Source organism: Mirounga leonina, unplaced genomic scaffold (assembly GCF_011800145.1).
Source record: "Mirounga leonina isolate KUSES-001 unplaced genomic scaffold, KU_Mleo_1.0 Mir_165, whole genome shotgun sequence".
In the NCBI taxonomy this organism is placed as follows: Eukaryota; Metazoa; Chordata; class Mammalia; order Carnivora; family Phocidae; genus Mirounga; species Mirounga leonina.
This window is the reverse complement of record NW_023270415.1, coordinates 38,742,413-38,770,380: the sequence shown is the minus strand read 5'-3', so window position 1 is coordinate 38,770,380 and position 27,968 is coordinate 38,742,413. Positions and strand designations below refer to the sequence as shown.

Here is a 27,968-nt window from a genome sequence, read left to right as displayed (position 1 = left end):
CCAACCCTGTATGCAGAAACAGGGCATGCATCCTGCCTTCTACCTCAGGTGAATGTTCTGCCCCTTAGGATACCCACTCTAGCAGGATGAGGGTTATTTAAAAGTCCCCTCATCAATCCTGGGGTGTCACAGCTGGTCTAAGTGTCTCAAAGTCCCTTCTCAACTGCAGGTCAGGAGACTCCACGTGATTCAGAGTCCTGTGGCCTGCAGAAAGCTCCCCAAGTTCCAGGACTGGGTTTGCAGATTTAACTGCCTGGGAACTTTCTTGGCACCAAGAAGTAAACCATTCTTTTTAACAAGTGCAACTGACTTCCAGCTATTTATTTTCTCACAGCTACAGTGTGGGAAACCTAGACAATAAGGAACATGCAAAGAGGTATTTTATGGAGAAATACCAATGAGAGTTCCAATGGTTATTTTAGAGTTTTTAGAAGCTTTATCAGGCAAAAAAACCCTAAATCTCCCTTCATCTAAAACTTTCTCAGTGGGGCACCTGGATGGCTCAGTCGCCTAAGCCTCTGCCTTCAGCTCAGGTCATGGTCCTGGGGTCCGGGAATTGAGGCTTGCATCGGGCTCTCTGCTCAGCGGGGTGTCTGCTTGTTCCTCTCCCTCTGCCCCTCACTCCTGCTCATGCGCTCTCTCTCTCTCTGCTCTCTCTCAAATAAATAAAATCTTTAAAAAAAAAAGAATATCCTTTAAAAAATAATAAAAATAAAACTTTATCAGTAATCACCACTAATAAACATTAACATAAAGAAACAATTTTTTTTAACCAAGAAGGTTAAAAAAAAGGCAAATATCACAAATATCATTAATGGCTTATTGCTTTGATTATACAAAAATAGTATCAGTACTTAACTAGATTTATTGATTCTTTGCCCACAGGAACAGGATTCAACAAGCACCATTCTGAACAGTTGTTGGAAATATTGAGTAATTAATACTGTGAGAAAAATCCACATTGGATTGTGTAGACAAAGGGGATCCACAAATACAAATAACCAGAGATTATGCTTGAATTATTCATAGTAACTAGACACATAAAGAAATTCACTAATAGAATAGGAATAGAATAGAATAGGAATAGAATAGAATGGGAAGAAATTAGTAACTAGGGACAAATAGAATTCATTAATAACCCTAAAATAATATATATATTCTTCTGTTTGAAACTACTTCCCAATAACTGATGATATGAGTTTATGAAAAACAGTAAAAGAGACTTAATTTCTCTTTCCTTACGCTCCTATATCCTTCTGAGGCAAATGTGAGTAAGCCAAAAAAAATTACAGAGAGCACCCACAAAAGAGGCAAAAAAGGGAAAAAAATGAATCCAAATAATCCATAAAAAGTCAATGTTTCAGCTGCTTCAACTTCACCTGAATAAATAGAGGGTGGTTGTAATTGTTAGGAGTAAAAATATTTTGCAGTGTTTCAGAATCTAATAGTGTCTCAGATGGATTACAGATTGGCAAGAAGAGACCACAAACTTGCATGCACATACACACTCACATATGTGGGGAATAAGATTAACTGAATTTCTGATTTAATTAACCAATGATTCAGAACATGGGGTGGCCCCACAGGGTAGAAGCAGGTGCATCCTTCCCCAGGCTGGTTGCCATGGTGACACTTGATACATGACCATGCATCCAATCACACTAAATTTTCTGACATCAGAGTCATGATTTTTCTTTAGCACACCATTAGTTATTTGGTACTTTTAGCATCATCCTGAACTTTCTGCCTTCCAAACACTCAACTGATTCTGATTCATTATATTCTATCTGTAGAGCTCATGTCCTCACTTGCTTCAGATCTCTGATCAAGTATTACCTTATCAGACCCAGACCACCCTCTATAAAAAGTATTCCCATCATTCTCTATCTCCCGAATCTTATTTTACTTCTCTTCAAAGTTTATATATCACCATATTGTCTATTTTTCCTCGTTTGCCTCCCCTGCCTCGTTAGAATATAAGCTTCCTGAGAGCAGGGGCCCTGCCAGTTTGTTCTGCTATATTCCTAGGACAAAAACACAGTGCCTGGTAGATAGTAGGGCCACAATAAATATGTGTTTACTACACGGGAAGAAAACAATTTGTGAAAAAGAACAATTTGGGGGTCCTGGGAGGCTCAGTCGGTTAAGCATCTGCCTTCAGCTCAGGTCATGATCCCGGGGTCCTGAGATCGAGCCCCATGTCGGGCTCCCTGTTCAGCCGAGAGTCTGCTTCTCCCTCTGCCCCTCCCCCTGCACGTGTGCTCTCTCTTGTGTTCTCTCTCAAATAAACTTTAAAAAAAAGAAGAAGAAGAAGAGAGTCAGTCCTATTTTAGAAATGTTGAAGTGGGGGAGCTTGGAAACATGAGCTACAGCTTAAGAGACTGGGGAGCTACCCACCCAGGTGTGATAAATGAAACTGGTGGGAGTAGATGAGTTCCTTCAGGTAAAGAAAAAGTGTTAAGAGAAGAAAATGGTACTGAACAGAGAGTCTCATAGAACCCTTGGTTTTGAAAGAAGCTATAGAAGAGAATTCAGTTAGGGCGCCTGGGTGGCTCAGGTCATGATCCCAGGGTCCTGGGATCGAGTCCCACATCGGACTCCCTGCTCAGCAGGAAGCCTGCTTCTCCCTCTCCCACTCCCCCTGCTTGTGTTCCTGCTCTCACTGTCTCTCTCTCTCTCTGTCAAATAAATAAATAAAATCTTTTAAAAAAATAAAAAATTAAAAAGAAGAGAATTCAGTTTAAAGTATGGGGAAGAGGCACCAAAGAAATAAAGAGTGAACCTAAGGCATATGGTTCCAAGAGGCAGAAAACAGTCAACTGAGCTCTGAGCTCAAACTTGCAGGGAAGACCAGCCAGATGAGGAGCAGGTGGATTGGTAGGAAGTCACTGATGACCTCCAAAATATCAGTTTTGGAAAAGGGGGCAGAAACCAGGTCTCAGGACCATGAGATAGAAGTAGATGAGGTGAAAAAGTATAGAGTTAACATTCTTTTTTCATGTCACCTGAGGTTCAAGGGTACTTAAAATATTTGTTGAACAAATGAGTACATAGATGAATAAACGGATACAATGTTCTCCCCAGAACTAGAATGGCACATAAACTGTGGCTGAGGTCAAGAGATTAAAATGGTAAACAAAACACTCTTGAACAGCACATGTTGCATAAAAATATTTCCCTAATCAAAATCAATTTTCCGAGTGGTTTTCCCTCAATAAGCATACATGGTTTATTGCTGTGACTCATTTTTAATGAGCTCCTATGACTTTCATTTGTACTTTGTTTTTTATTTTTGTTTAAAATGCATTCTTGATTAATGGAGCCTTTAGAAATTTTCTTGAGGCCCCATCTCTGTCTCAGTGGGGTCTGACTCCTGTATTCTTTGGGACTTACGGCCTTTCAGCTGTGCTCCATTGATTTAGCTTTCCAGGTATGCTAGAGGCAAGTCTGATACATAAAGGAGTATATCCTGAAGTGAACTAACAAAAGGTAACATAAATAATAAAATAAACGGAAAATGAGAATCCACTCAGCTTTCCACCAGAAGTACTCACAAATATTTATGTGAAGAAACATATTTCTAGTGGGGTTTAAACATAAAATTATGATTAAATTTCTTGCTTTTCTGAACCTAGAGCAAATTTCTCCTCGTCAGTACCTCTGGTTCTCAAATGAGAGCATGGCTCGAAATCACCTGGAAAATCTGTTAAAACACAGACTGCTGAGCCATACTCCCCCAGTTTCTGATGTAGTAGGTTTGGGGTAAGGCCAGATAATCTGTACTTTGAACAAGTTCGCAAGTGATGTGGCTGCTGGACAGAACCACACATACAAAGACCACTGGTCTATGCGACCTATATCATAAATTTTCATAACTTCTTTCTCTACTTTTCTGTTGTCCTTCAGAGAAAATGAGTCAAATTCTCATTTCAGCGCTACTGCCCTGGCTTCCGTAAGTTTCTCTTGTGAAAAACAAAAATAAAGAAAGAACAAAACTTTAAAAGTAGAAACAAAGTGATGTTAGGAGTAAACAAGCCTGAGTTTCCAGGCTTCTACTCAGCTTTAAGTGGAATAAAGGTTTTATCTTAGTCAGTAAGACATTAGTGCCTCTTAAAAAATAAGAGCTCAGCTGAAATCATACAAATGTGATACAACTGTCTCGCACTAAAAGGTAATTCTCTTTCACTTGCAAAACATGCATAAAATAAATACTTGTCCCCATCAAAGTCTCTTAATACTTATCCAGAAAAGGAGGGTGGTGGTCATAAAATGACAGGAAAAAATAACACTCACTTGCCACACAGATCTTTATTTTTCCATTCTTTATTTTGTTTTTAAGTCAAAGAACAGCATACCTAGAGTCTAAACAAGCTAAAGGTAGGTTATAGTGCTTAAATTGGGATCTTTACAAGTAAATTATTTTTCTTCCTTTGCTTAATGTACCGGGAAAGGGAAGAGACACAGCACGGTATCATAAGTAGGGCATAATCTGACTCTGTGTGCAGAGCTGATGGGGCAAGTCATGTGAGGCTCTAAGTGAGCTGCTCACCAGCTCTACGCTTGAGCAATTCCAAAGAGGTTAGGGCCACGCTGATTAAAACATTTGTAAGAACAAATTAATATTCGAAGAGGTACCAGCTGTAGATTTCTGCTTATCTTCCAGTTCTAAAAGGTAAAGATTAAAAATAAAATTAAAGCAGTACTCAATAAATATTTTTGAATAAAATAAACATTAACTTTCTCCGAGATTTCACAACATTAATTTCTAAAGGGCACACTACTCTATTTATGCTTGATTTGCTCTTTTCCCACACACAAATTAACTAGCTAAGAAAGGCATATTCAAAACTATTAACTAGCTAAGAGAACAAATTAACTAGCTAAGAAAGGCATATTCAAAACTAAACAAATGGGTACCTGAGTGGTTCAATCAGTTGAGTATCCGACTGTTGGTTTCAGTTCAGGTCATGATCTCAGGGTCCTGAGATCCAGCTCCACGTCGTTGGGCTCAGTGCAGAGTCTGCTTGAGAGTCTCTCTCTCCCTTTCCCTCTCTGTCCCTCCTCCCGTTCTCTCTCTCCCTAAAATAAATAAATCTTTTTTTTAAAGATTTGTATTTATTTATTTGTCAGAGAGAGAGAAAGAGAGAGAGCACAAGCAGGGGGAGCAGCAGAGGGAGAGGGAGAAGCAGGCTCCTCACTGAGCTAGGAGCCGGATGCGGGACTCAATCCCAGGACCCTGGGATCATGACCTGAGCCGAAGGCAGATGCTTAACAACTGAGCCACCCAGGCACCCCAAAAATAAATAAATCTTTAAAAAAATAAACAAAATTCAAACGATAAAGGATTATCTATGCTTTTATCCAAATATATTATACTGTCTAGCCATAATGTGTTTAGGATGAAGATAAAAAACAATACAGAATCCACACAAACCTGATTTCTGTCCTACAGGGATGTTAAATTGATCAATCAGCAGACATTTATTGAATTCCCCAATGAATATCTTGGTTTGGCCCATCCAGCATCCATTTCCCATGGAAATTAATATTCTCTGCTCAGTATGCATAATGTTCATTAAGACTGGCTGGATTTCAGACAATTTGCCCAATACATGACTTAAGTTTTTGTACTTCAAATCTCTGTTTTTCATTCTCAATACACAAAATAGGCAGTCAAAAACCCTGTTAGCCAACTTAGTATACATGTCTTCACCACTAATGCTGGAAATAATGGCAACTTCAAAAGCTTACCATCTGTATGCTTTATAAACAACTTCTGAAGTCAACATAGCTCTCAAAGAATCCAAAACAGTCACACAACTAGTAGTTTAACTCATTGACAATGCTACTTACTTTTATCATGGACTCACTGGGCTGTCATCATCACAAACCACAGTGAGAGATTTCATTACTGTTTGGTCCACTCTTCCACAAATGAACTGTGAGGGCCCATTTAAACGTTCAAACACCAAGGCACAGTTATTAATCCATCCTTGAGAGAGTAATAGCCTTTCAACCTTGGTGGGGAAGTCAAAGTCATATGTCACATCACCTTCTCATCTACCTCCAACCATGACTATGAAGTACTCAGAGGATACATGGCACTATCTGATGATAAAATATTTGGGATTAAGGTGGAAAATGGTACAGAATCTCTACAAATCTGACTTTATTCCTAAAAGGAAGTTCAGTTGATCAATCAGCAAACATTTACTGAAATCTCCAATCAGCATCTTGTTTTTGCCTGTCCAGCATCTATTTCCCATTCTGCTGGCACAAAAGCCCATCTTTTCCCTTTTGGGAAACATCCCTTCACTGATTTCAGTGTTTATGTTATGGAAGAGAGAGGATAACTGATTCCACTCCCTGGCTTAAGACTTAGCCATATAACTCAAATCCGGCACATAACCCAAGACAGTCCAATAATGAACATCAGCCCTAGGGCTTTCCCTGGATCTACTAAGAGAAGGAAGCTCTACCTCTATTGACAGAGAGCGTAGTGTAGGGTGCAATGAGTGCAAAACCAAACAAAGGAAAGCAGAGACAATACACATAGAAGGACAGATTCCTGATGATAAATTTGGGTTACCTGACTGAGCATGACTAAGTATTCAGCCAGACCCATTCCTATTATTACTTGTCATTAGTTAGTTAGTTAGTGCATAAGTTGGGTTTCTTTAACTTGCAACCAAAAGTTCTAAAAAATTATAAGCAACCTAAACTTGAACCACATTAAGCAAAGTACCAAGGATACAAAGATATATAACAATCTCTGCCTCACAGAATCTTTTCAGTATCTAGTTGGAAAGCTAATACATAAACACAAAAAATAACTAGAAACATAAGGCTCAACACCATGATAGGTTCTATATTATTCAGAGAAGGGAGACACCACCATAGGCTGCACATTAAGCAAAATTTCATGGTATAAGAAAATGGTGAGCTGGGTTTTGAAGGATGACTAGGTTGTGACTGCCTGGAAAGGACACAAAAGGACATCCAAAAACAGTGAGCTGTGAGAGCAGAAGTTCAGGAATGTGCATACTGTATTGGGGAAACTATACAATATAAGCAATAAACAGACCATAAAATGTTGAATCATGGACTATCAACAATAAGTGAATACATTAGTCCAGGGGTAACAATTCATAAAGTTCTCCAATGATATACAAATTATGTACAGTATTTTAAATCTATATGAGATCATAGTGATCAACTGGATTATAGTGGCTAAGTGTTGAAATTGTGCTCAAAAGCTAAATGTGTTTTTTCCCCTTTGCATATGGGTCCAACCAGCTACCCCTGCTTACTACCGTAGCACATTTCATCCACAACTAAGGGCTATCAAAATAAACCATGCTAATACACTTCACTTAGTGTTATTTAAGAAACTAGAACAAAGAATAGAGCCATCAACTAGGATGAGGTTATAGAAAGACAAACATAAACCAAGGAGACAAGTGGGGCCATACAGTTAATTTGATTTGCTTTGTCCAGTTTCTCCATGAGGTAAAAAGTTTACAGTAGAAACTATTAAAAGACATTTTCTATTTCCACTGTGGTTTTAGCCATTTCCCTTGTGTCAGTAAGAAACTATATGGGCAAGGTTCGCATTGGCTCTTGTTGCAGGCAGGAATGCAAAGGGTCTGTATCCCTCTTTCCCCTTCTTGGGGGTATCAAAGTCTAGTTAATTAAAATAAAATGTTTTGTTTCAGTTTTGTACTGAATATGAATCTTTGCTTATAATTATTCTATAATTTAATAATTACTATTTCTGATATCTCTCAGTACTCTGAATTGTTTGCTGGAAATTTTACTAAGAAAAATGAACTTGGGGCACCTGGGTGGCTCAGTTGGTTAAGCGACTGCCTTCGGTTCAGGTCATGATCCTGGAGTCCCGGGATCAAGTCCCGCATCGGGTTCCCTGCTCGGCAGGGAGTCTGCTTCTCCCTCTGACCCTCCTCCCTCTCATGCTCTCTGTCTCTCATTCTCTCTGTCTCAAATAAATAAGTAAAATCTTTAAAAAAAAAAATGAACTCAACATAATTCCTTGGGAACATACTTTTCCATCTAGAGTCACTGGATGCAGCAATGTGTTTTCATAAAGAAAAAAAAAAGTCTCAAATACCTGACCTGTTGATATCCATTTAAATTTCTATGCCCATTTGTGGCATCATCACAATGGTTTCTACCAGTACACTTGTCCATTTGACATGAGCATGTTACAAAAGAATAACGACACACCCTCTTATAGAGGACCTCTCTTCATAAGCCTCAATTAACATAACTTCAAGATTCTGTGGAAGATAATTACTGGTTTGCTTGTTGTTTACAGATAGAAATTGAAACATCTGAAAGTTCCTTTTTGTCAAGCTGAAGATAGAAAAGGAAAAGGAATTGGTCTATAATTAGGCATGCTTTTATTCTGAAGTATCTTTGTAGCAAAAGGCTTTAATATGTGAAAATATACTACAGTCTAATTTTTCACCCTTTACTATTTATAGTGAAATGCATTATTTCCTAAAGCAAATGGAATATATGATTACATCCTCTCCGTATTTTAGGAAAAAGTAGTTTTGCCCTTTCCCTTTAAGTTTAAAAACATGTATTTACTAAGTTTTATATTTTTTGAATGGTGGAATTGAGAGTTTTTTTTAAAAATTCAACACATGCCTTATCAGTGACAATGACTGTCATCTTTTAAACTGAGAAATAAAAAGTTATCAAAATATATATTAATATCACAGTAAAAGTAAAGCTTTGAATAAGGTTTCAGTATTACATGAAGCATAAAGCATAAGAAAAAAGAATAAGATCGTTTCCTGTTTTCTTTGGAAAAGTATCATAGTAGGCAGAGCAAAGATGTTCATGTCCTAATCCCTGGAACCTGTGAATATGTATGTTACCTTACATAGCAGAAGGGACTTTACAGGTGTGATTAATATAAGGACCTTCAGAGGTCCATAATTATTCTGTATTATCTAGGTGGACCCAATTTCATTACAGGGATTGTTAAAAGTGGAAGAAGGAGGCAGAAGAGTAGATCCAAGTGATGTGATGTGAGAAGGACCAGATCTGCCAATGTTAGCTTTGAGGACGGAGGAAGGGGCCATGAGCCAAGGAATGTCAGTGGCCTCTAAAAGCTGGAAAGAACAAGAAAATGGATCCTCCCCTGGAGCCCCCAGAAAGCAATGGAGCCCTGCTGACACCTTGATTTTAGCTCAGTGAGACTCATGTTGGACTTCTGACCTACCAAACTGGAACATAATAAATTTTCATTAAGATACCAAGTTTATGGCAATTTGTTACATCAGCAATGGGACACTAATACCGGTATCATGTTCCAAATTAGCAGGACCATGAAAAGCATGACTATGACAGCCCCTCGGACACTCTGAAGCTAGAAGAGGCTTTGCTCTAATCCCTTCATTGCCCAGATGAGGAAATTAGTCCAGATACAGTGAGAATGAAGGTGGTTTACCTTAAGTCTCAGGGTTCAAGCTAGAGACAGAACTAGACTCTAAGTTCACTAAACTCTTACTCAGTGTTAGTCAGAGTATTCCTCCCACCTTCTTTCACCAAAGTAGGATTTTTACTGTGGTTTAATAACAATGTACAGAGCTCTCTGAAAGAATGAACAGTTGTTGGAAAGTGCACACATTTTCAGATAATGTACAGAAGTACACTGCTTTGCTGTTCTGATCTATCTCCAACTGGCCAAATATATTCACTTGAATTATCCGCACAGCACTTGAAACTCAGTATGTCTGAGATAAAAGTTGGGGTCTTGCCTCCCAGATCAGCTCCCTCTGGAGTTTTCTGGTTTTTCTCCTTCACACCCTTCTGCAGTTTCCCTTATCCAATCAGGTTCCATCAACCTTCCTCCTCCCATGAAGGTTCCTTTCCTTGCATTTTCTAATGCTACACCTTACACCCACACTAGACAACCACTAATAGGTCTCTTTTCTTCAGCTTCTCTTCTCTTCAACCTCCAGTTAATCCTGCACAGTACTGCTAAATGATTCCTTCTAAAATACATCTTTCTTTATATCAGTGGCTTGTCCCCACACATTCAGTAGGATTCCATTTCCAAATGGGATCAAGTTCAAACTCCTTATTCTGTCCTTTGACAGGTTCATAGAATTTGACCTCATTTTTTTTTATAATGTCTCCTCCTCTCATTCCATGAACCAACTTAATTCACTGCCCTATGAACAAGATCCATTCTCCTCCATATCATTCTCTTCTAAAATATCCGCTCTGCTTCCTTCTCCATGTATCTGAATTCTACCTACATCAAGGCCTTGTAAAGTCACAGCATCTTTCTGGCAAGTACCTGGTAATATATATCCCAATCTATCCAATTTTTAAATATCCTTAAATTTATTTGGCATAATTTATAATTCTACCTACATCAAGGCCTTGTAAAGTCACAGCATCTTTCTGGGTACCTTCCAGGCCCGACAACTTACAATGATCTTGTCTTCCTATCTGAAGCACAAAAGTTCTTACCACTCATTTAACATTTAGTTTGTATTGCTAGTGTCTTTTTCATCTTTAAAGTTCTTAGATTTTAAACCATTTGGGACCAACTAGGTCCCCTACTTATTTGCCCTATACTTAACTCCCAGAGTTTCCTGTTTAAAGCAGGATCTCAAATATTTACAGAGTGACCGAAAATAATTTTTAAAATCTCAGATGAACATTTAGAATGACAACTCCTCCACACCAGCAGTGATAAAAGCCAGCAATGAGCACTACTCTAAAGTTAACTGCTCCACTTAAGCAGGGGAGACACACATTCAGATTTGCCCAGGATAGTCCTGGTTTCCTGCTGGTTTTCCAGCTTAGTAATAATGTTCACTTTCACTCTCAAAAGCATCTTGACTTAAGTAATACATTATATGGTCATTATGCCTGTAGGGCACTTTGGACTGTGATAAGAGCAGAAACCAAAGCAAGCAGCATTCTTTCCTCTACAGAGTGATCCTGCTCTACAACACCATGTCTTCATCATCAATGTCCTTTGAATTTCACGTGGGAGGTTCAAACATTTTGGTGATGCACAGCTTCAGATAAAGGTACTGAAGTTGAATGCAATTTGAGATTCTTTAGAAGAAAAAACAATCATAGATATTGAATACAATTGTGACTCTACCCAGCAGTTTAAGAACAAAAGGGAGAGTTTTCTAAAGAGAAAAGAAAATTCAATGAGTTCCCACAGGAGTAGAAGTAATCAAGATATAGTGTGTGAGTTCGTTTATACTATAATTGTTTTGCTATTTTCTGAATAAAATAATAAAGAACATTCATACCATTTCAATTTTTCTGAATAAATACATATTACTTTCACGACTGTTTAGAATTAGAAATGTGATGCCTTCTGATCCTCTTAGTGCCTAATGTACATTAAATTGACTAACCACTGCATAAATGTTTTAAAACCTACATTCATTTTCACAGTTGGCTGGCTGAAATGATCAGTTTCATAAGTGAATGTCAGTGGTATCTAAACAGTAATAACCTTTTACTGCAAAGTAAGATTTTGCTCTATAAGTAATGAGTAAAATTATTAAATGTAATCTTATATTATGTTTCATTACTGGCAGCTTGTCATAAAAAAGGAATTAAGGTAGCAAATTTTCATTTATTTTCATAGAGTAGATCAGCATTTTCACTCATTTGTAGTGAAACCTACTCAATCTAATCTCTTCTGAGGGTAGTTTTAATTACATTACATCATTCAATACAGGGTTGAGAGTTCATATTCCAAACTGTTCCCTCCCTAAACTCTTCAATTTTAAAGGTATCTGGGGAAATGTTAAGTTCAACTAACGTAACTATACAAAATGAAAACTATCAAATGCATATCTTGGGCCCAGGATCACTCTCAAGTGTTTGGAAATGATTTTATGAGACTATTTAGGTTACCTCTAAGTTACTAGTTCAAATATGGCCCGAGTTGGTAGTAACTAAAAAGGATTAGCTTTGTTGCTATTTCAGAGATTTATATCATTAGCAGTTAATACTGAAATATCAATTACGCTGAAATTATTGATAATTCTATCATTGCTAAGGACTTGCTGAACTCAGATGGCAAGAGCTGTAACATTTGGAAAAACACAAAAGCATCTGGATGAATTATGGTAAAGGTTAATATCTGATATTGAGCGGAACTTTTCATCAACTACTTTTCAGTCCTCAATCTCACTATTCCATAAGTACCACATAATTTCACATTCACCTGAATAAAAGCAATTACAATTTGATATTTGGTTGTTTCTAGTTGTTTTATGTAAGGAATAAAGACCCATTTGTCATCAAGGGTCTCCCCCCTTCAACTGTGCCTTCAGATGGCAAACTCCGGCAGAGACCGAACATTCTGTAAAGCACAACAAAGCAACCAGACGTTGGCATTATCAAATGGGCTCTCCCTTCATGATCAAGTATTTACTCTAAAGGTCAGCATTCTCTAAGTTTCGTTCCTGAAAAGATAATTAAGATATAAATTTTTTTAAATAGAAAGGAAGGCTTCTAGGCAAACTAGTTTTTGTATAATCTCCTTCTACTTAAGTGGAAAGGCAACACACAATCCTAAAGATATATAAAAGCAACTGTTTACCAATGTGGTTAATCTGATTATCATCCCCACATATTCTGTGTACATTTTCATTCTAGAAACAGGGAACTAAACAACCCCACTAAAATAAGATGTTTCAATTGGCAAGTACCTGGTAATATATATCCCAATCTATCCAATTTTTAAATATCCTTAAATTTATTTGGCATAATTTATAATTTCATACTATACACTTATTCTAATTCCATTGTTACATACTTTTTTCACTGTCACAAACTTACTAAAGTTACTTGTTTAATTTTTTCAATTATTTTAATAAAGTTAGGATCAGTGGTTGTTTCAAAGCAAAACAATTTTCCTTTTCAAATTTTTTCTTCTCACAATTTCCTGATACTCCAATGTCTTTTGCCTATCGACTTATCTAGGCATAGAATTCTAGATTTTGAGTTATTTTCTCTTAGTGCTTGAAAATATTATACCATTTTTTTCCTGGCATCTGCTCTCAGTCCACTGTCATTTCTTTGTAGATGATCTATTTTATTAAAAATTTATCTTTAAAAAAATTTACCTTTAGCTCTTAATGGCTCCTCTTTGGCATAATGCAATTTTACCAAAATGTGTCTAGAGATGGATTTGTTCTTTTTTATTCTGCTTGGCACCCAATGTGCTTTTTCAACGTGAGGGATCATGTCTTTCTCCAATAACTGAATATTTTCTGCCATTTGCTAGGTCTCTGGTTTATTTTTTTAACCATTATGTTTTTAACCCATGCTATATTCTTATGCCATTCTGTTGCTGTTTTTATAATGCACTCAGACATACTTAGTTGATAAAAAGGTATTCTTATCACCCTTTCAATTTTTTTAAAGATTTTATTTATTTATTTGTGCGAGAGAGAACATGAGTTGGGGGGAGCAGCAGAGGGAGAAGCAGGCTCCCCACTGAGCAGGGTGCCCGATGCAGGGCTTAATCCCAGGACCCTGAGATCATGACCTGAGCCGAAGGCAGAAGGCAGACGCTTAACCAGCTGAGCCACCCAGGTGCCCCTCCCTTTTAATTTTTAAAATGAAAGTATGTAGATACCAAATCTCTTTATTCTCCTATTCTTTCTTCCATCCTTATTGTTTCTTCAGTAATGACCAATGTTAACATGCATGAGTGCATGTGTGTATGCATCTGTGTAAAATCCCGTAGGAAAATTCTTCCCTTCATCTGGCCTGAATATCAGTGATTCTATGTTCCACTCCATGAGTCAATAGAGGAAAAGCCTCATCTCTCTTCCACCTTTCCTTCAAATAAGGAAGGCAGCTGTTGTGAATAATTATACAACCATCAATCAATGAATTTATTTGCACTTTCTTTTATGGTTCAAAATAAAAATGTATATGCTATAGAAGTACAACAAAAAGAGACCTAAAGGGGGTATCAGGAGGCATTAACTCAAGTCCTGTTACTTCAAAGATTTGAAACTTAAGATGAACAAGCTGCTTATCTTCTTTAGTTGCTTCACCTCTAAATGGAGGCAATGAAAAACAAGTCATAAAGTTAATATGAACACTGTGACTTCATGTTACTCAAATAACACTTCCTCAGCAAAGTTTCCCTTAAGCCTCCTGTGTCCTTCCAAAATTCATGCATTAGTCCTCATAACTAATGTCATGATTTTAGGAGATGAGGCCTTTGGGAGGTGATTAGATCAGGAGGACAGAGTCCTCATGATTGGGATCAGTGCCTTTAGAAGAGACACCTCTAGCATCTTCCAACACTTGAGAATACAACAAGAAATATGTGATCCAAAAGAGGGCCCTCAACCAACCATGCTGGCACCTTGACCTCTGACTTCTAGCCTCCAGAACTGTAAGATATAAATTTCTGTCATTTATAAGCCACTCAGTCTGTGGTATTTCATTATAGTAGCCTGAACAGGGACACCTAAGTAGTTGCTTGCTCTGTCTGTGATGTCATAGTGTGAGTATATAACACCTTATTACAATGCTTATAACAATGTATTTTAATAAACAGTATGTGATTTCCTCAACGGCATGGACTGTCTTATTCATCTTTGGATCCTAAGAGACAAGCACAGTACCTTGCACATAGTAAGCACCCACTAAAGGTAACTGAAGGAAACAAACACATACAAATCATACTTAAGTGGGAAACTACCACCACTATCCATTTTCTAGTTGGTTTTTTTTTAAGATTTTATTTATTTGACCGAGAGAGACACAGCAAGAGAGGGAACACAAGCAGGGGGAGTGAGAGGGAGAAGCAGGCTCCCCACTGAGCAGGGAGCCTGATGTGGGGCTTGATCCCAGGACCCTGAGATCATGACCTGAGCTAAAGGCAGACACTTAACAACTGAGCCACCCAGGCATCGCCCCCATTTTCTAGTTGTTTAAAAACTTTCATATCTGCTCTTTTTAGCTTACTCAATCCCTTAAGGTGATGGAAAAGATGAGGCTCATCATGTGGTAACCAAATTCTAGCACTATGAATTCCTTAAAGTAGGCAGTATATAATCAAAACACTAAGCCCTTCCTAATTAGCACACAACACAGACTAATTTTAAGTTCCACCTTTTACTAGCCCTTTCCACAGCCTACAATCATGCACATATTTCCCCATCCTCAAAATCTTTCCTCAAGCCTTCCTCACCCTCTAGGGAACATCTTATTGCTCTTCTACCTTTACCCTATACATTTCATGGAGATTAGTTAAGACTTGTAGACTTCACTTCTGTGTTCCCATTTGGTTTCTGATCGAGGCCATCTGCTTCCCATTTAATGACACAAAGGATACAATCTTCCTCTCCCAATTTTCCAGCCCAGTTTTTTCTCCTCAGCTCTGAATCTCTCAACTTGGAACCTTTAACCAACTCATGCTTGAGCCCATAGTAGAGTAAGGGAACAGCCAAATTATCTCACCCAGAGAATACTGTGGTAGGAAAGGACCAGCAGGACAGAGACTCCAAGGTCAGAACTAGAAGGGACAGGGCACAGAAGAAATAAGCAGAAGTCAATGATAGTGGGCAACTCAGCAGACATCGTCATGAAGATACAATCACATCTGAGGTCTTGACAGGATGACCATACCCTTCAGAGGATGACCACATGGGACAGTACTCAAGAGCTCCAAAAGTTGGATAATACAGGAAGAAAGGGAGGAGAAGGAAATCCTGAATGATCAAAATTATATCTTAAATGACCAAAAACTTCCTAAAATTACCACATAAACTTGGAATTAACTAAAATAAGTTTTCCAGTAGAATGAGGGCCCAAATGGAAGATAAGTTCAGCAGAAGAAAGAGTAAGAAAATCCTCTTTCTCACACATCTGTGTTTTATAGCTAGAAAATCTGTGCTTGCACTACCTGATTTTGGCCCTCACTGCCTCCCTGATATTTTCTCATTCCCCTTTGCTGACTCCTGCTATTGTTCACCCCTTTGATAGTATGGTATTATCATCCTCAAGGGTTCTGTCCTTCTGACCTTCTCACCTCACCATATAAGTCTCCTTGAGCAATCTTCATTCCCCTGGCTTCGAGTATCTTGCAAAAAATAAATAAATAAATAATCTCATCTGGCTACTCCACTGCTTCAACAACTCTAAGTAGGTGTTATGGGCTGAAACATGTCCCCCACAAATTCGTATGTTGAAATCTTAACCCCCAGTACTTCCAAATGTGACTCTATTTGGAAATAGGGTCTTTAAGGCGTAATTATGTTAAAATGAGGTCATTATGGTGGGCCCTAATTCAAGATGACCATGCGCTTATGAGAAGAGGAAATTTGGACACAGACATGTACAAAGAGAAGACTATGTGAACACACAGAGAAGATGATCATCTATGAGCCAAGGCGGGAAGCCACAAAAGAAACGAAGGCTTCTGATGCCTTGGTCTCGTACTTCTAACCTCCAGGAATGTGAGAAAATAAATTTCTGTTGTTGAAGCCACTCAGTCTGTGGCACTTTGTGATGGCAGCTGTAACAAACTGTAACAAACCAAGAGAGTAGCTTTCAAAATTCAGTTCAAACTTCACACCCAAGAGCCATCCTGATCTCACACCTGCTTCTCTCTCTAACCTCATCTCCCATCTCTGCGAGTTTCTGGCACTCATTGCATAATTTACTTGCACAATGTTACTTTGCACAGGCAGTTCCCTTACCAAAAATGCCTGCCCACTGGTACTTTATTCTAATACCTTCCTATCACTCAAAGCACATTTACAAGCAATGCTTATTAAAATAATGTTAACATGTATTATGTATTCAAGCACCAAGAATGATCACTGTGCTAGGCCCCAGGGATAGAGAGAGAATGTTCCCATTTAAATGAAATGACTTCTTTATTTTATTTTATTATGTTATGTTAGTCACCATACATCATTAGTTTTTGATGTAGTGATCCACGATTCATTGTTTTTGTTATAGCACCACCCTGTGCACTCCTCCATCACTGTACTTACATAAGAATGTAATAATTCTTTCTTGTCTGAAGGCCTTAATTTTTTTTAAATCTATCCTATTAAGTATCTATTATGCACTACCTTTATGAAGCACCTACTATGCTAAGCACCATCTATAAAGTACTTCATCTCAGCCCTGTGAGATATGTACTATTATTATTATTGCAATTTTACAAATGGGAGTTTAGCCCCAAAGGTAAATTAAGATGACACAGGTGGTTAAGTGGCAGGGCTGGTCATCAAGCCTAATTTGTTAGATTCCAGTCACCTTCTTATACCACTTCTCCTTGGAACGTCTAAGTTCCTGGGAGGCTGGAGCTCTATATTCCCAGCCCTTGGTAAAGTACTAGGAAAAAAATTCATGAGTTTGAGTAGATAAATAATGACAGAATAAGTCTCTTTAACATGAATGCCTTAAATTCAGTTGAAGCAAATGAGAAATAACTGGGTTGAAAAGCATAGGAAAGATGGTCCACCATGTCTGGTTAAGAGCAAGGAATCACATACATGGGTTCCCTCCGCATAGCCTCTATTCAGCAGCTTTGTGAACTGAGCCAAAGTATTTTGCTCCTCTGAACTTGGATTTATCACTGGTGTCATGAGGTTATTTTGCACATTAACGGAGGGATGCCAAGGCAACATGCTTAGCATGACATGAGACACAGTACCAAATAAGTGTTGGATGCAGTTACTATCATTAGGTTGTGACTTCTCTACTTGAAATGAGACTAGCAGCTCATCAGATGACTTTAAGAAAAAATCTATTAGAGCAAGAACATTCTCCTCAAGAAAGACTGAAAGATGTTCATTGGGAAAAAAATGAAAAATGGCAACTTCTCCAAGGTGTTCGTGTCATGACCAGTGAAAAGCAGAGTGTTTTGAAAACTTTTACCAAGTAATATCGCATGTGTTATACTCATTAAACATCTCTTGAATGTAACAATCAATTCCAGATGGTAGTGTGAACAATTCACAGATAGGTTACATAAGCAACCAAGATTACAGATTTACTCCCATCTTGAGAATCAACATACATTTCTATTTTCATTTTTCCACTGATGATCTTTCTCTTCTCTTGGTATTTCATGTCCAGCTCGTTTTGACTTTTAAATTTCACTTCAACCATTATTTTACCTTGATATTAGCCCTCATTGGCAGCAGTTCTGCCAGATTTTTCTCTAAGATACATTTGATATAATATATTAATAACCTAATAGAATGGAAGAGCTGGTTTCAAATCCAGATCTTGTGATTCATCAGCCTTTCTCAGAAATAAAATATGTACCAAGCACTGTGCTAAGCTCTCTATATTCTTACCACTCCTGTTCAACAGAGTACTGAAAATCCTAGCCAGAGCAGTCAGGCTAGAAAATGAAATAAAAGGTACCCTAATAGAAAACAGTAAAACTGTCTTTGTTTGCAGATGCTATGGTATTATGTAGAAGAAATCCTAAAGACTCCTCCAAAAACCTTCTAGCACTAATCAATAAATTCAGTAAAGTCAACATACAAAAAACAGTCATGTTCTGTACACCACCAACAAAACATCTGAAAAAGAAATAAAAGAAGCAATTTCATTCACCAGCACATCAAAAACAAAGTTCTTAGGACTAAATGTAACCGAGGTGAAAGTTCTCTACACTGAAAACAATAAGACTTTGATTAAAGAAACTGAAGGCACAAACAAATGGGAAGATATCCTATGTTCATTGATCAGAAGAATTAATGTTGTCAAAATATCCATATTACCCATCTATAAATTTAATGTAATCCCTATCAAAATTCCAATGACATTTTTCACAGAAATAGAAAAACAACAATCCTAAAATTTGTATGAAACCACAAAAGATGCCAAATGGCCAATGGAATCCCCCCAAAAAGAACAAAGCTGGATGCATCACACTTTCTGATTTCAAACTATATTACAAAGCTTATAGTAATCAAAACAGTACAGTACCAGCATAAAAACAGATACTTAGGCCAAGGGAACACAATCTAGATCCCAGAAATAAACCCTCACATATATGGCCAACTAATTGACAAGCAAGCAAGAATACTCAATGGAGAAGGGATAGTGTCTTCAACACTGTTGGAAAAACTGGACAATTACATGTAGAAGAATGAAATTGGACCCCTATCTTACACCACTCATAAAAGTAAACTCAAAATGGATGAAAGATTTAAATTTATGAATTCAAACTGTAGGGGTGCCTGGGTGGCTCAGTTGTTAAGCATCTGCCTTTGGCTCAGGTCATGATCCCAAGGGTCCTGGGATCGAGCCCCACATCGGGCTCCCTGCTCCGCGGGAAGCCTGCTTCTCCCTCTCCCACTCCCCCTGCTTGTGTTCCCTCTCTTGCTGTGTCTCTCTCTGTCAAATAAATAAATAAAATCTTAAAAAAAAAAAGAACTGAAACTGTAAAACTCCAAGGAAAAAACTAAGGGAAAAACCTTTTTACCTTGGTCTTGGCAGTGATTTCCCGGATATGACACCAAAAACACAACAAAAGGAAAAAAAAATAAGTGGGACTACACCAAACTAAAAAGCTTCTGAAGCTTTTTAGCAAAAGAAACTCAGTGAAATGAAAAGGCAACCTACAAAAGGAGAGGAGATATTTATAAGTTATATATCTAATAAAGGGTTAATATCCAAAATATATAAAGAACTCATATAACTCAACAGCACAAAAATTAATAACCTAATTACAAAATGGGCACAGGAACTGAATAGACATTTTTTTTAAAGAAGACATACAAATGGTCAACAGGTACATGAAAAGGTGCTCAACATCACTAATCATCAAGGAAATGCAAATCGAAACCACAATGAGATATCACTTCACCAATTACAATAGCTATCATTAAAACGACAAGAGATAAGTATTGGCAAGAATATGGGAAAAAAAAGAATTCTAGTGCACTATTGGTGGGAGTACAAATTAGTACAGCCACTATGAAAAACAGTATGCATGTTCTTCAAAACCTAAAAATAAAACTATCATATGATCCAGCAATCCCACTTCTGAGTATATATCTAAAGAAACTGAAATCAGTTATCTCATAGAGATATCAGTTCTCTTGTATTCATTGCATCACTACTCATAATAGTAGTAGTAAAGACATGGAAACAGCCTAAGTGTCTGTCAGTGGATGAATGGATAAAAAAGATGTGAGATACACACACACACACACACACAGGAATATTATTTAGCCATGAGAAAGGAAATCCTGCTATTTGTTACAACTTGGATGGATCTTGAGGGCATTATGCTAAGTGAATTAAGTCAGACAGAGAAAGACAAATACTTTATAATAACACTTAAAATATAATATCACTTATATATCACTTATAATATCTAAAAAAAGGACCAACTCAGAGATATAGTAAAGTAGTAAAGTGGTGGTTGGTTGGGGTGGGAAAAATGGGGAGATATTGGTCAAAGGGTACAAACTTCAAGTTATAAGATTAAACAAGTCTAGGGATCTAATGCACAGTATGGTAAGTACAGTTAATAATCTGTTTCATATACTCGAATGTTGCTAATTTAGTAGATTTTAGGTGTTCTCACCACAAAAAAAGAAATAACTATGGTGGTAATCATTTTGCAATTTATAAATGTACCAAATCAACATGTCTTATGTAAACCTTAATACCATAAAACCTTACACGATGTTATGTGTCAATTATATCTCAATAAAGCTCAATAAAAAACATTATACTATCATAGAAGTCAATTCTTAGACAAAAATCTAGTTAGTACTGGTTGATTTAGATAAGGACAAAGAATAAGAGAAGGTCTTAGGCTCTATTCACACAAAAAGCACCTTTTACCTTTGGTGGAGGAACAAATTCAACACATTCCAGCCATATGGTTAAAAAGCACTTTCCACATATTGCGCATTTTCTTCCCTGAGAGATTATGTTCCTGACCTGTGGGTGCTGTTCTATGACGTGCATTATGAAAGGATTCTTTCCTGCTAGCTCATTCATTATAAATCTTGATGTTATTTCCTAGATTAAAAAAAATGGTTCCTCAGATTATTTTTAAGATAACTATTTTATATTACAATTGACATTTCACTAATTGACATTTTTGGCCTATTTCTCACAGTTAATTATCCATTATATATATGTTATAAATTATATTGCTAGTGACTGACATTATAAATTCATTTTCAATAATATAAGAAAAACAAGTTACTTCCATTTCAATATCTCCATGTCTTTTATGTACAAGAATCCAAATTAATAAAAATTTACATCATTAAAGTTTAGGTTAAAATTCTGTACCTCTCATTAAAATAAGCAAGGTATAAATTATGGGTTCAAAAAATAAAATAAAATAAGCAAGGACTGTACAAATATTCAGACTGGACTCAAAAATTGAGTCTGTCATATTTACTAACGTCTACATCCTTACTACTTAAACTATGACTCATGGACCAATAGCATCTGCATCACCTCAAAACCTACTAGAAATGCAGACTTCCTGGGGTGCCTGGGTGGCTCGGTTGGTTAATCTTCCAACGCCTGATTTCAGCTCAGGTCCTGATCTCAGGGTCCTGAGACTGAGCCAAGCACCAGAGTCTGCGCCCAGCTGGGGGTCTGCTTCTCTCCTCCCTCTCCCTCTACCCTTCCCCCTGCTGCCTCTCTCCCTCTCTCTCTCAAATAAATAAACAAATATTAAAAAAAAAAAAAGAATAAGAAGAAAGAAATGCAGACTTCCACCTGCACCCCAGACCTACTAAACCAGAAGCTGCAATTTAAAAAGTTCCCCAGTATGCCTGTTGAACTTTGAGACACACTGGTCTAAGTTACCCACTGCAGCGAGTACTGGAATAGAGTCATATTGGTAAAGAGCACTGATTTCTATTACCCAAATCTCTGAATTCAATAGGTATTACACCTATCCACCCAGCTATATCCAGAAACTTCACTTTAGGTAATAATTAGAATATTAAATAACAAAAGGGGTGGTGAGAAAACATAAGCTGGCTTTTGCCATGACCACCAACAATATCATCATCTTGAAGTAAAATACTATATAATACATAAAATCAAATCTTCACTGATGAAGCAAACAAGATAAACACTTGATTTACTCCACTAAAGGAGCCTCATTGTTTGTGCCGGTAGCATGGAAGTCCTGTATAAATGTTACACAAACACTGCGTGAATTTTAACAGTTTGTGGGACTTTTTTTTTTTTTTTTTCTGGCCAAAGTGAAAGATTTCCCTCTGGTATTATAATAGCCCACATCAGGCTCTAATAGGAATCTTTGGGAATATATACATACATACATATGTACATACATAATCTTCACTCATTCACCCCAATTAAAATCTTAAAAAATAACAACAAAATTCTATAACTTGTTGCCTCCCTGTTCCTTATTACTTTATCCCTTCCATCTGAGAAAGCTGCCTTTCTACAGCGAACAGCCTTAAGCTTGGGTTCCTTAAGTGTCTGATCCTTCAACAGCACAACCTCCTACCTACTTCAGCTCTTTCTCCTGGATGGTTACATAATAAGGTCAACCTTTCTGAAAAAATACTCTTTCACACTAATATTACCAGGACTCCTAAATTAGATGTCCCTTATCAAATCCTTTTCTTTAACTACTTACACAGAGCAGAGTTTGTGATTCAGAATGAAACACTGATTTTAGAGGCAAGTTTTTAGCTACCAGATCTCAATGGCTAGGTCTCACAATAAAGCAGAAAACAAATAAGGATTCACTCCCAAAACAGCAGATGGTAGAAAAATTTGCTGAAATACATCGGACCTATTTATAAATAGGTCACAATTCATACAGTTCACTTTTTCCATTTATGGTTTCTGGAAACCAAACATGTTTGTTGCATTTGATATGTCTCTTGACAACTCTTACGTTACCCATTAATTATGTTCCTCTCCTACTTGCTGCCAATATATTACTTTGGAAGAATAACATATACCACTGAAACATAAAGTTATGACTTGGAACTGCTAGTATATATAAAGTAAGATACTATTAGCATGACCACTAGTATCTTTCAGGACACCTCTTAAAGATACAGGCAATGCAGTCTTCGATAACATAAGACTTAATGATGGCCGAATTCTAGTGTTTAAAAGTCAAGAAATCTTTTGTGAACAAATAAATTGTTCCTTTTGAATAGTTTATATGCTGTTTTGTTAGAACATTTGTTAGCTAACTGTATGTACATCAGAGATTATTCCTATGCTTAACCATCATATATTAAAATCAGTTTCAGCTGAATTCTTTTATTTTCCTTACATATGATTTAATTTTAATTTTAAAATTATCCATATACAAATTATATCTTTATAAATACTAAAAATTATAAAATGTACAACAAATATGAAGGTTTAGAAGGAATGATGAACTTTGAAACTGATGCATTATCAAACATTACTGTGTATATGACAGGCACTAAAACATCATCAAGAGGAAAGATTCTGAGGGGGGAAAGATGGCGGAGGAGTAGGGGACCCTATTTCAACTGGTCCCCGGAATTGAGCTGGATATCTACCAGACCACTCTGAGCACCCACGAAACCAGCCTGAGATGTAAGAAGATCTGGATCTCTACAAACAGAATATCGCAGGCGGTTGGTTTTGAGGTACGAAGTGGAGAGCCGTGATTCTGCGGGCAGATATCAGAGAATAAACAGCAGTGGGAGGGTGCCTGGCCATGGGGATCCTACACCGACGGTGAGTGACAGCCTTGCAGCTGCGGACGGGGCACAGACTCGCAGACCGGTAGCAGCGGGGAAAGGACTTTAGGGCAGCCCCCAGGTCAGAAACCCAGAGCAGTGGGGACACACACGGCCGCGAACTGGGAGCTGCTCGCGGTTTTAGAAGCACAAAGGGCAGAGATGTGCCCCCACCTGGAGGCAGGACTGGGAGCGCTGCAGAGGGGCGCACAACCTAGGCTGCTGCAGCCACACGGACAGAAACGGAGATGGTGTGGCCTGGAGAGCACACTGAAGAACAGACTGAGGTCTCTCTGCTCTGAGGCAGAGGATTGGAAAGGGTCTCTTCTGCTCTGACTCGCGGAAGAGACGCGGAAAGCCCCCAGGGAAAGCCGCCAGAGAACAAAAGCCCCAAAGACTGATTCCCGCTGAGCCCATCCCCCGCCACATGGGGGCAGGGCAACTCCGCCCAAACAGGGTTGCCTGAGTAACGGCGCGGCAGGCCCCTCCCACAGAAGACAGGCTGGGAAAACAAGAGGCCAGCAACCCTAAGGTCCCAAGAAAACAGGTGCATCTTGCTTGGGTTCTGGTCAATAATTTGGACTCTATACATTCCCTCAAACACCCATCAACAGAATGACTAGGAGGAGGAGCCCCCGAAATAGAAAAGACTCAGAGATTATGACTTACGCTGCAGATTTACAAATGGATGCAGATATAACCAAGATGTCGGAGATGGAATTCAGGCTAGCAATCGTGAAGACAATGGCTAGAATGGAGAAATCAATTAATGGCAACATAGAGTCTCTAAGGGCAGAAATGAAAGGTGAATTGGCAGAACTTAAAAATGCTATCAATGAGATCCAATCCAATCTAGATAATCTAACAGCTAGGGTAACTGAGGCAGAAGAGCGAATAAGCGACCTGGAAGACAATATAATAGATAAAAAGGGAAAAGAGGAGGCCAGGGAAAAACAACTCAGAATCCATGAAAATAGAATCAGAGAAATAAGTGACACCATGAAGTGTTCCAATGTCAGAATAATTGGAATCCCAGAGGGAGTGGAGAAAGAGAGAGGACTAGAAGATGTATTTGAGCAAATCGTAGCTGAGAACTTCCCTAATCTGGGGAATGAAACAAAATTTGAGTCCTAGAGGCAGAGAGGACCCCTCCTAAGATCAAGGAAAACAGGCCAACACCCCAGCATGTAATAGTAAAACTTGCAAATCTTAGAACCAAGGAAACCACCTTAAGGGCAGTTAGGGGGAAGAGATTCCTTACGTACAGAGGGAGGAACATCAGAATAATGTCAGACCTATCCAGAGACACCTGGCAAGCCAGAAAGGCCTGGCAAGACATATTCAGGGTACTAAATGAGAAGAATATGCAGCCAAGAATACTTTATCTGGCAAGGCTGTAATTTAGAATGGATGGAGAGATGCAGAGCTTCCACGACCGGCAGAAACTGAAAGAATATGTGACCACTAAGCCAGCCCTGCAAGAAATATTAAGGGGGGTTCTATAAAAGGAGAAAGACCCCAAGAGTGATATACAACAGAAATTTATAGGGACAATCTATAGAAACAACGTCTTCACAGGCAACGATGACAATTAATTCATATCTTTCAATAATCATTCCTATCGTGAATGGCCTAAACGCTCCCATAAAACGGCACAGGGTTGCAGACTGGATAAAAAGACAGGACCCATCCATATGCTGTCTACAAGAGACTCATTTTGAACCTAAAGATACATCCAGACTGAAAGTGAAGGGATGGAGATCCATCTTCCATGGCAACAGACCTCAAAAGAAAGCTGGGGTAGCAATTCTTATATCAAACAAATTAGATTTTAAACTAAAGTCTGTAATTAGAGACACAGAAGGACACTATATCATTTTTAAAGGGTTTATCCAACAAGAAGATCTAACAATTGTAAATATCTATGCCCCCAACATGGGAGCAGCCATCTACATAAGCCAACTGTTAACCAAAATAAAGTCATATTGATAACAATACGTTAATTGTAGGAGACCTCAATACTCCACTCTCAGCAATAGACAGATCATCTAAGCAAAAAATCAACAAGGAAACAAGAGCTTTGAATGATACATTGGACCAGATGGACCTCATAGATATTTACAGAACGTTCCACCCTAAAACAACAGAATACTCATTCTTCTCGAGCGCACATGGAACTTTCTCCAGAATAGACCATATTACTGGGTCACAAATCAGGTCTCAACCAATACCAAAAGACTGAGATTATTCCCTGCATATTCTCAGACCACAATGCTCTAAAACTGGAACTCAATCACAAGAAAAAATTTGGCAGAAATTCAAACACTTGGAAGCTAAAGACCACTCTGCTCAAGAATGTTTGGTTCAACCAGGAAATCAAAGAAGAACTTAAACAATTCATGGAAATCAATGAGAATGAAAACACATCGGTCCAAAACCTATGGGATACTGCAAAGGCGGTCCTAAGGGGGAAATACATAGCCATCCAAGCCTCACTCAAAAAAATAGAAAAATCCCGAATTCACCAACTAACTCTACACCTTAAAGAACTAGAGAAAAAGCAACAAACGATGCCTAAGCCACACATTAGAAGAGAAATAATTAAAATTAGAGCAGAGATCAATGAATTAGAAACCAGAAACACAGTAGATCAGATCAACGAAACTAGAAGTTGGTTCTTTGAAAGAATTAATAAGATCGATAAACCACTGGCCAGACTTATCCAAAAGAAAAGAAAAAGGACCCAAATTAATAAAATTATGAATGAAAGGGGAGAGATCACGACTAACACCAAGGAAATAGAAACAATTATTAGAAATTATTATCAACAACTATAGGCCAATAAACTGAGCAATCTGGATGAAATGGAGGCCTTCCTGGAAACCTATAAGCTGCCAAGACTGAAACAGGAAGAAACGGACAACCTGAATAGGCCAATAACCAGTAACGAGATTGAAGCAGTGATCAAAAACCTCCCCAAAAACAAGAGTCTAGGGCCTGATGGATTCACTGGGGAATTCTACCAAACATTCAAAGAGGATACTGAAGCTGTTTCAAAAAATAGAAACAGAAAGAAAACTTCCAAACTCATTCTATGAAGCCAGCATTACCTTAATCCCCAAAACAGGCAAAGACCCCATCAAAAAGGAGAATTTCAGACCGATATCCCTGATGAATATGGATTCCAAAATCCTCAACAAAATCCTAGCTAATAGGATCCAACAATATCTTGAAAGGATCATCCACCACAACCAAGTGGGATTTATCCCTGGGATGCAAGGGTGGTTCAACATTCGCAAATCAATCAGTGTGATAGAACACATTAGTAAGAGGAGGGAGAAGAACCATATGATCCTCTCAATTGATGCAGAAAAAGCATTTGACAAAATACAATATCCTTTCCTGATTAAAGCTCTCCAGAGTATAGGGATAGAGGGAACATTCCTCAAGTTCATAAAATCCATCTATGAAAAACCCACAGCGAATATCATCCTCAATGGGGAAAAGCTGAGAGCCTTTCCCTTAAGATCAGGAACACATCAAGAATACACACTCTTGCCACTATTGTTCAACATAGTACTAGAAGTCCTAGCAACAGCAATCAGACAACAAAAAGAAATAAAAGGTATTCAAATTGGCAAAGAAGAAGTTGAACTCTCTCTTTTCGCAGACAACATGATACTTTATGTGGAAAACACAAAAGACTCCACCCCCAAATTACTAGAACTCATACAGCAATTCAGTAATGTGGCAGGATACAAAATCAATGCACAGAAATCAGTTGCTTTCTTATACACTAATAACGCAACTGTAGAAAGAGAAATTAGAAAAACGATTCCATTTACAATAGCACCAAAAACCATAAGATACCTCGGAATAAATCTAACGAAAGAGGTAAATGATCTATACTCTAGGAACTACAAAACACTCATGAAAGAAATTGAAGAAGACACAAAAAGATGGAAAAACAATTCCATGCTCATGGATTGGAAGAATAAACGTTGTTAAAATGTCTATGCTGCCCAGAGCAAACTATACCTTCAATGCCATCCCGATCAAAATTCCAATGACATTTTTTAAAGTGCTGGAACAAACAATCCTAAAATTTGTATGGAATCAGAAAAGACCCCGAATCGCCAACGAAATGTTGAAAAAGAAAAACAAAGCTGGGGGCATCACGTTGCCCGATTTCAAGCTATATCA

At 37.9% G+C, this 27,968-nt stretch overlaps 1 protein-coding gene across 1 annotated transcript in view; it reads right to left on the bottom strand.

Moving 5' to 3' along the window:
• Window positions 1–4,554: 4,554 nt before the first annotated feature.
• Window positions 4,555–27,968, bottom strand: part of LRRC69 (leucine rich repeat containing 69) — a 104,785-nt gene continuing 81,371 nt past the window's right edge. Inside the window, exons 7-8 of the mRNA XM_035012262.1 lie at window positions 20,878–21,057; window positions 4,555–4,665 (exon numbers count right to left, since the gene is read on the bottom strand). Of these exons, the coding sequence (XP_034868153.1) occupies window positions 4,555–4,665; window positions 20,878–21,057 (291 nt within the window). The remainder of the gene's footprint in view (window positions 4,666–20,877; window positions 21,058–27,968) is intronic.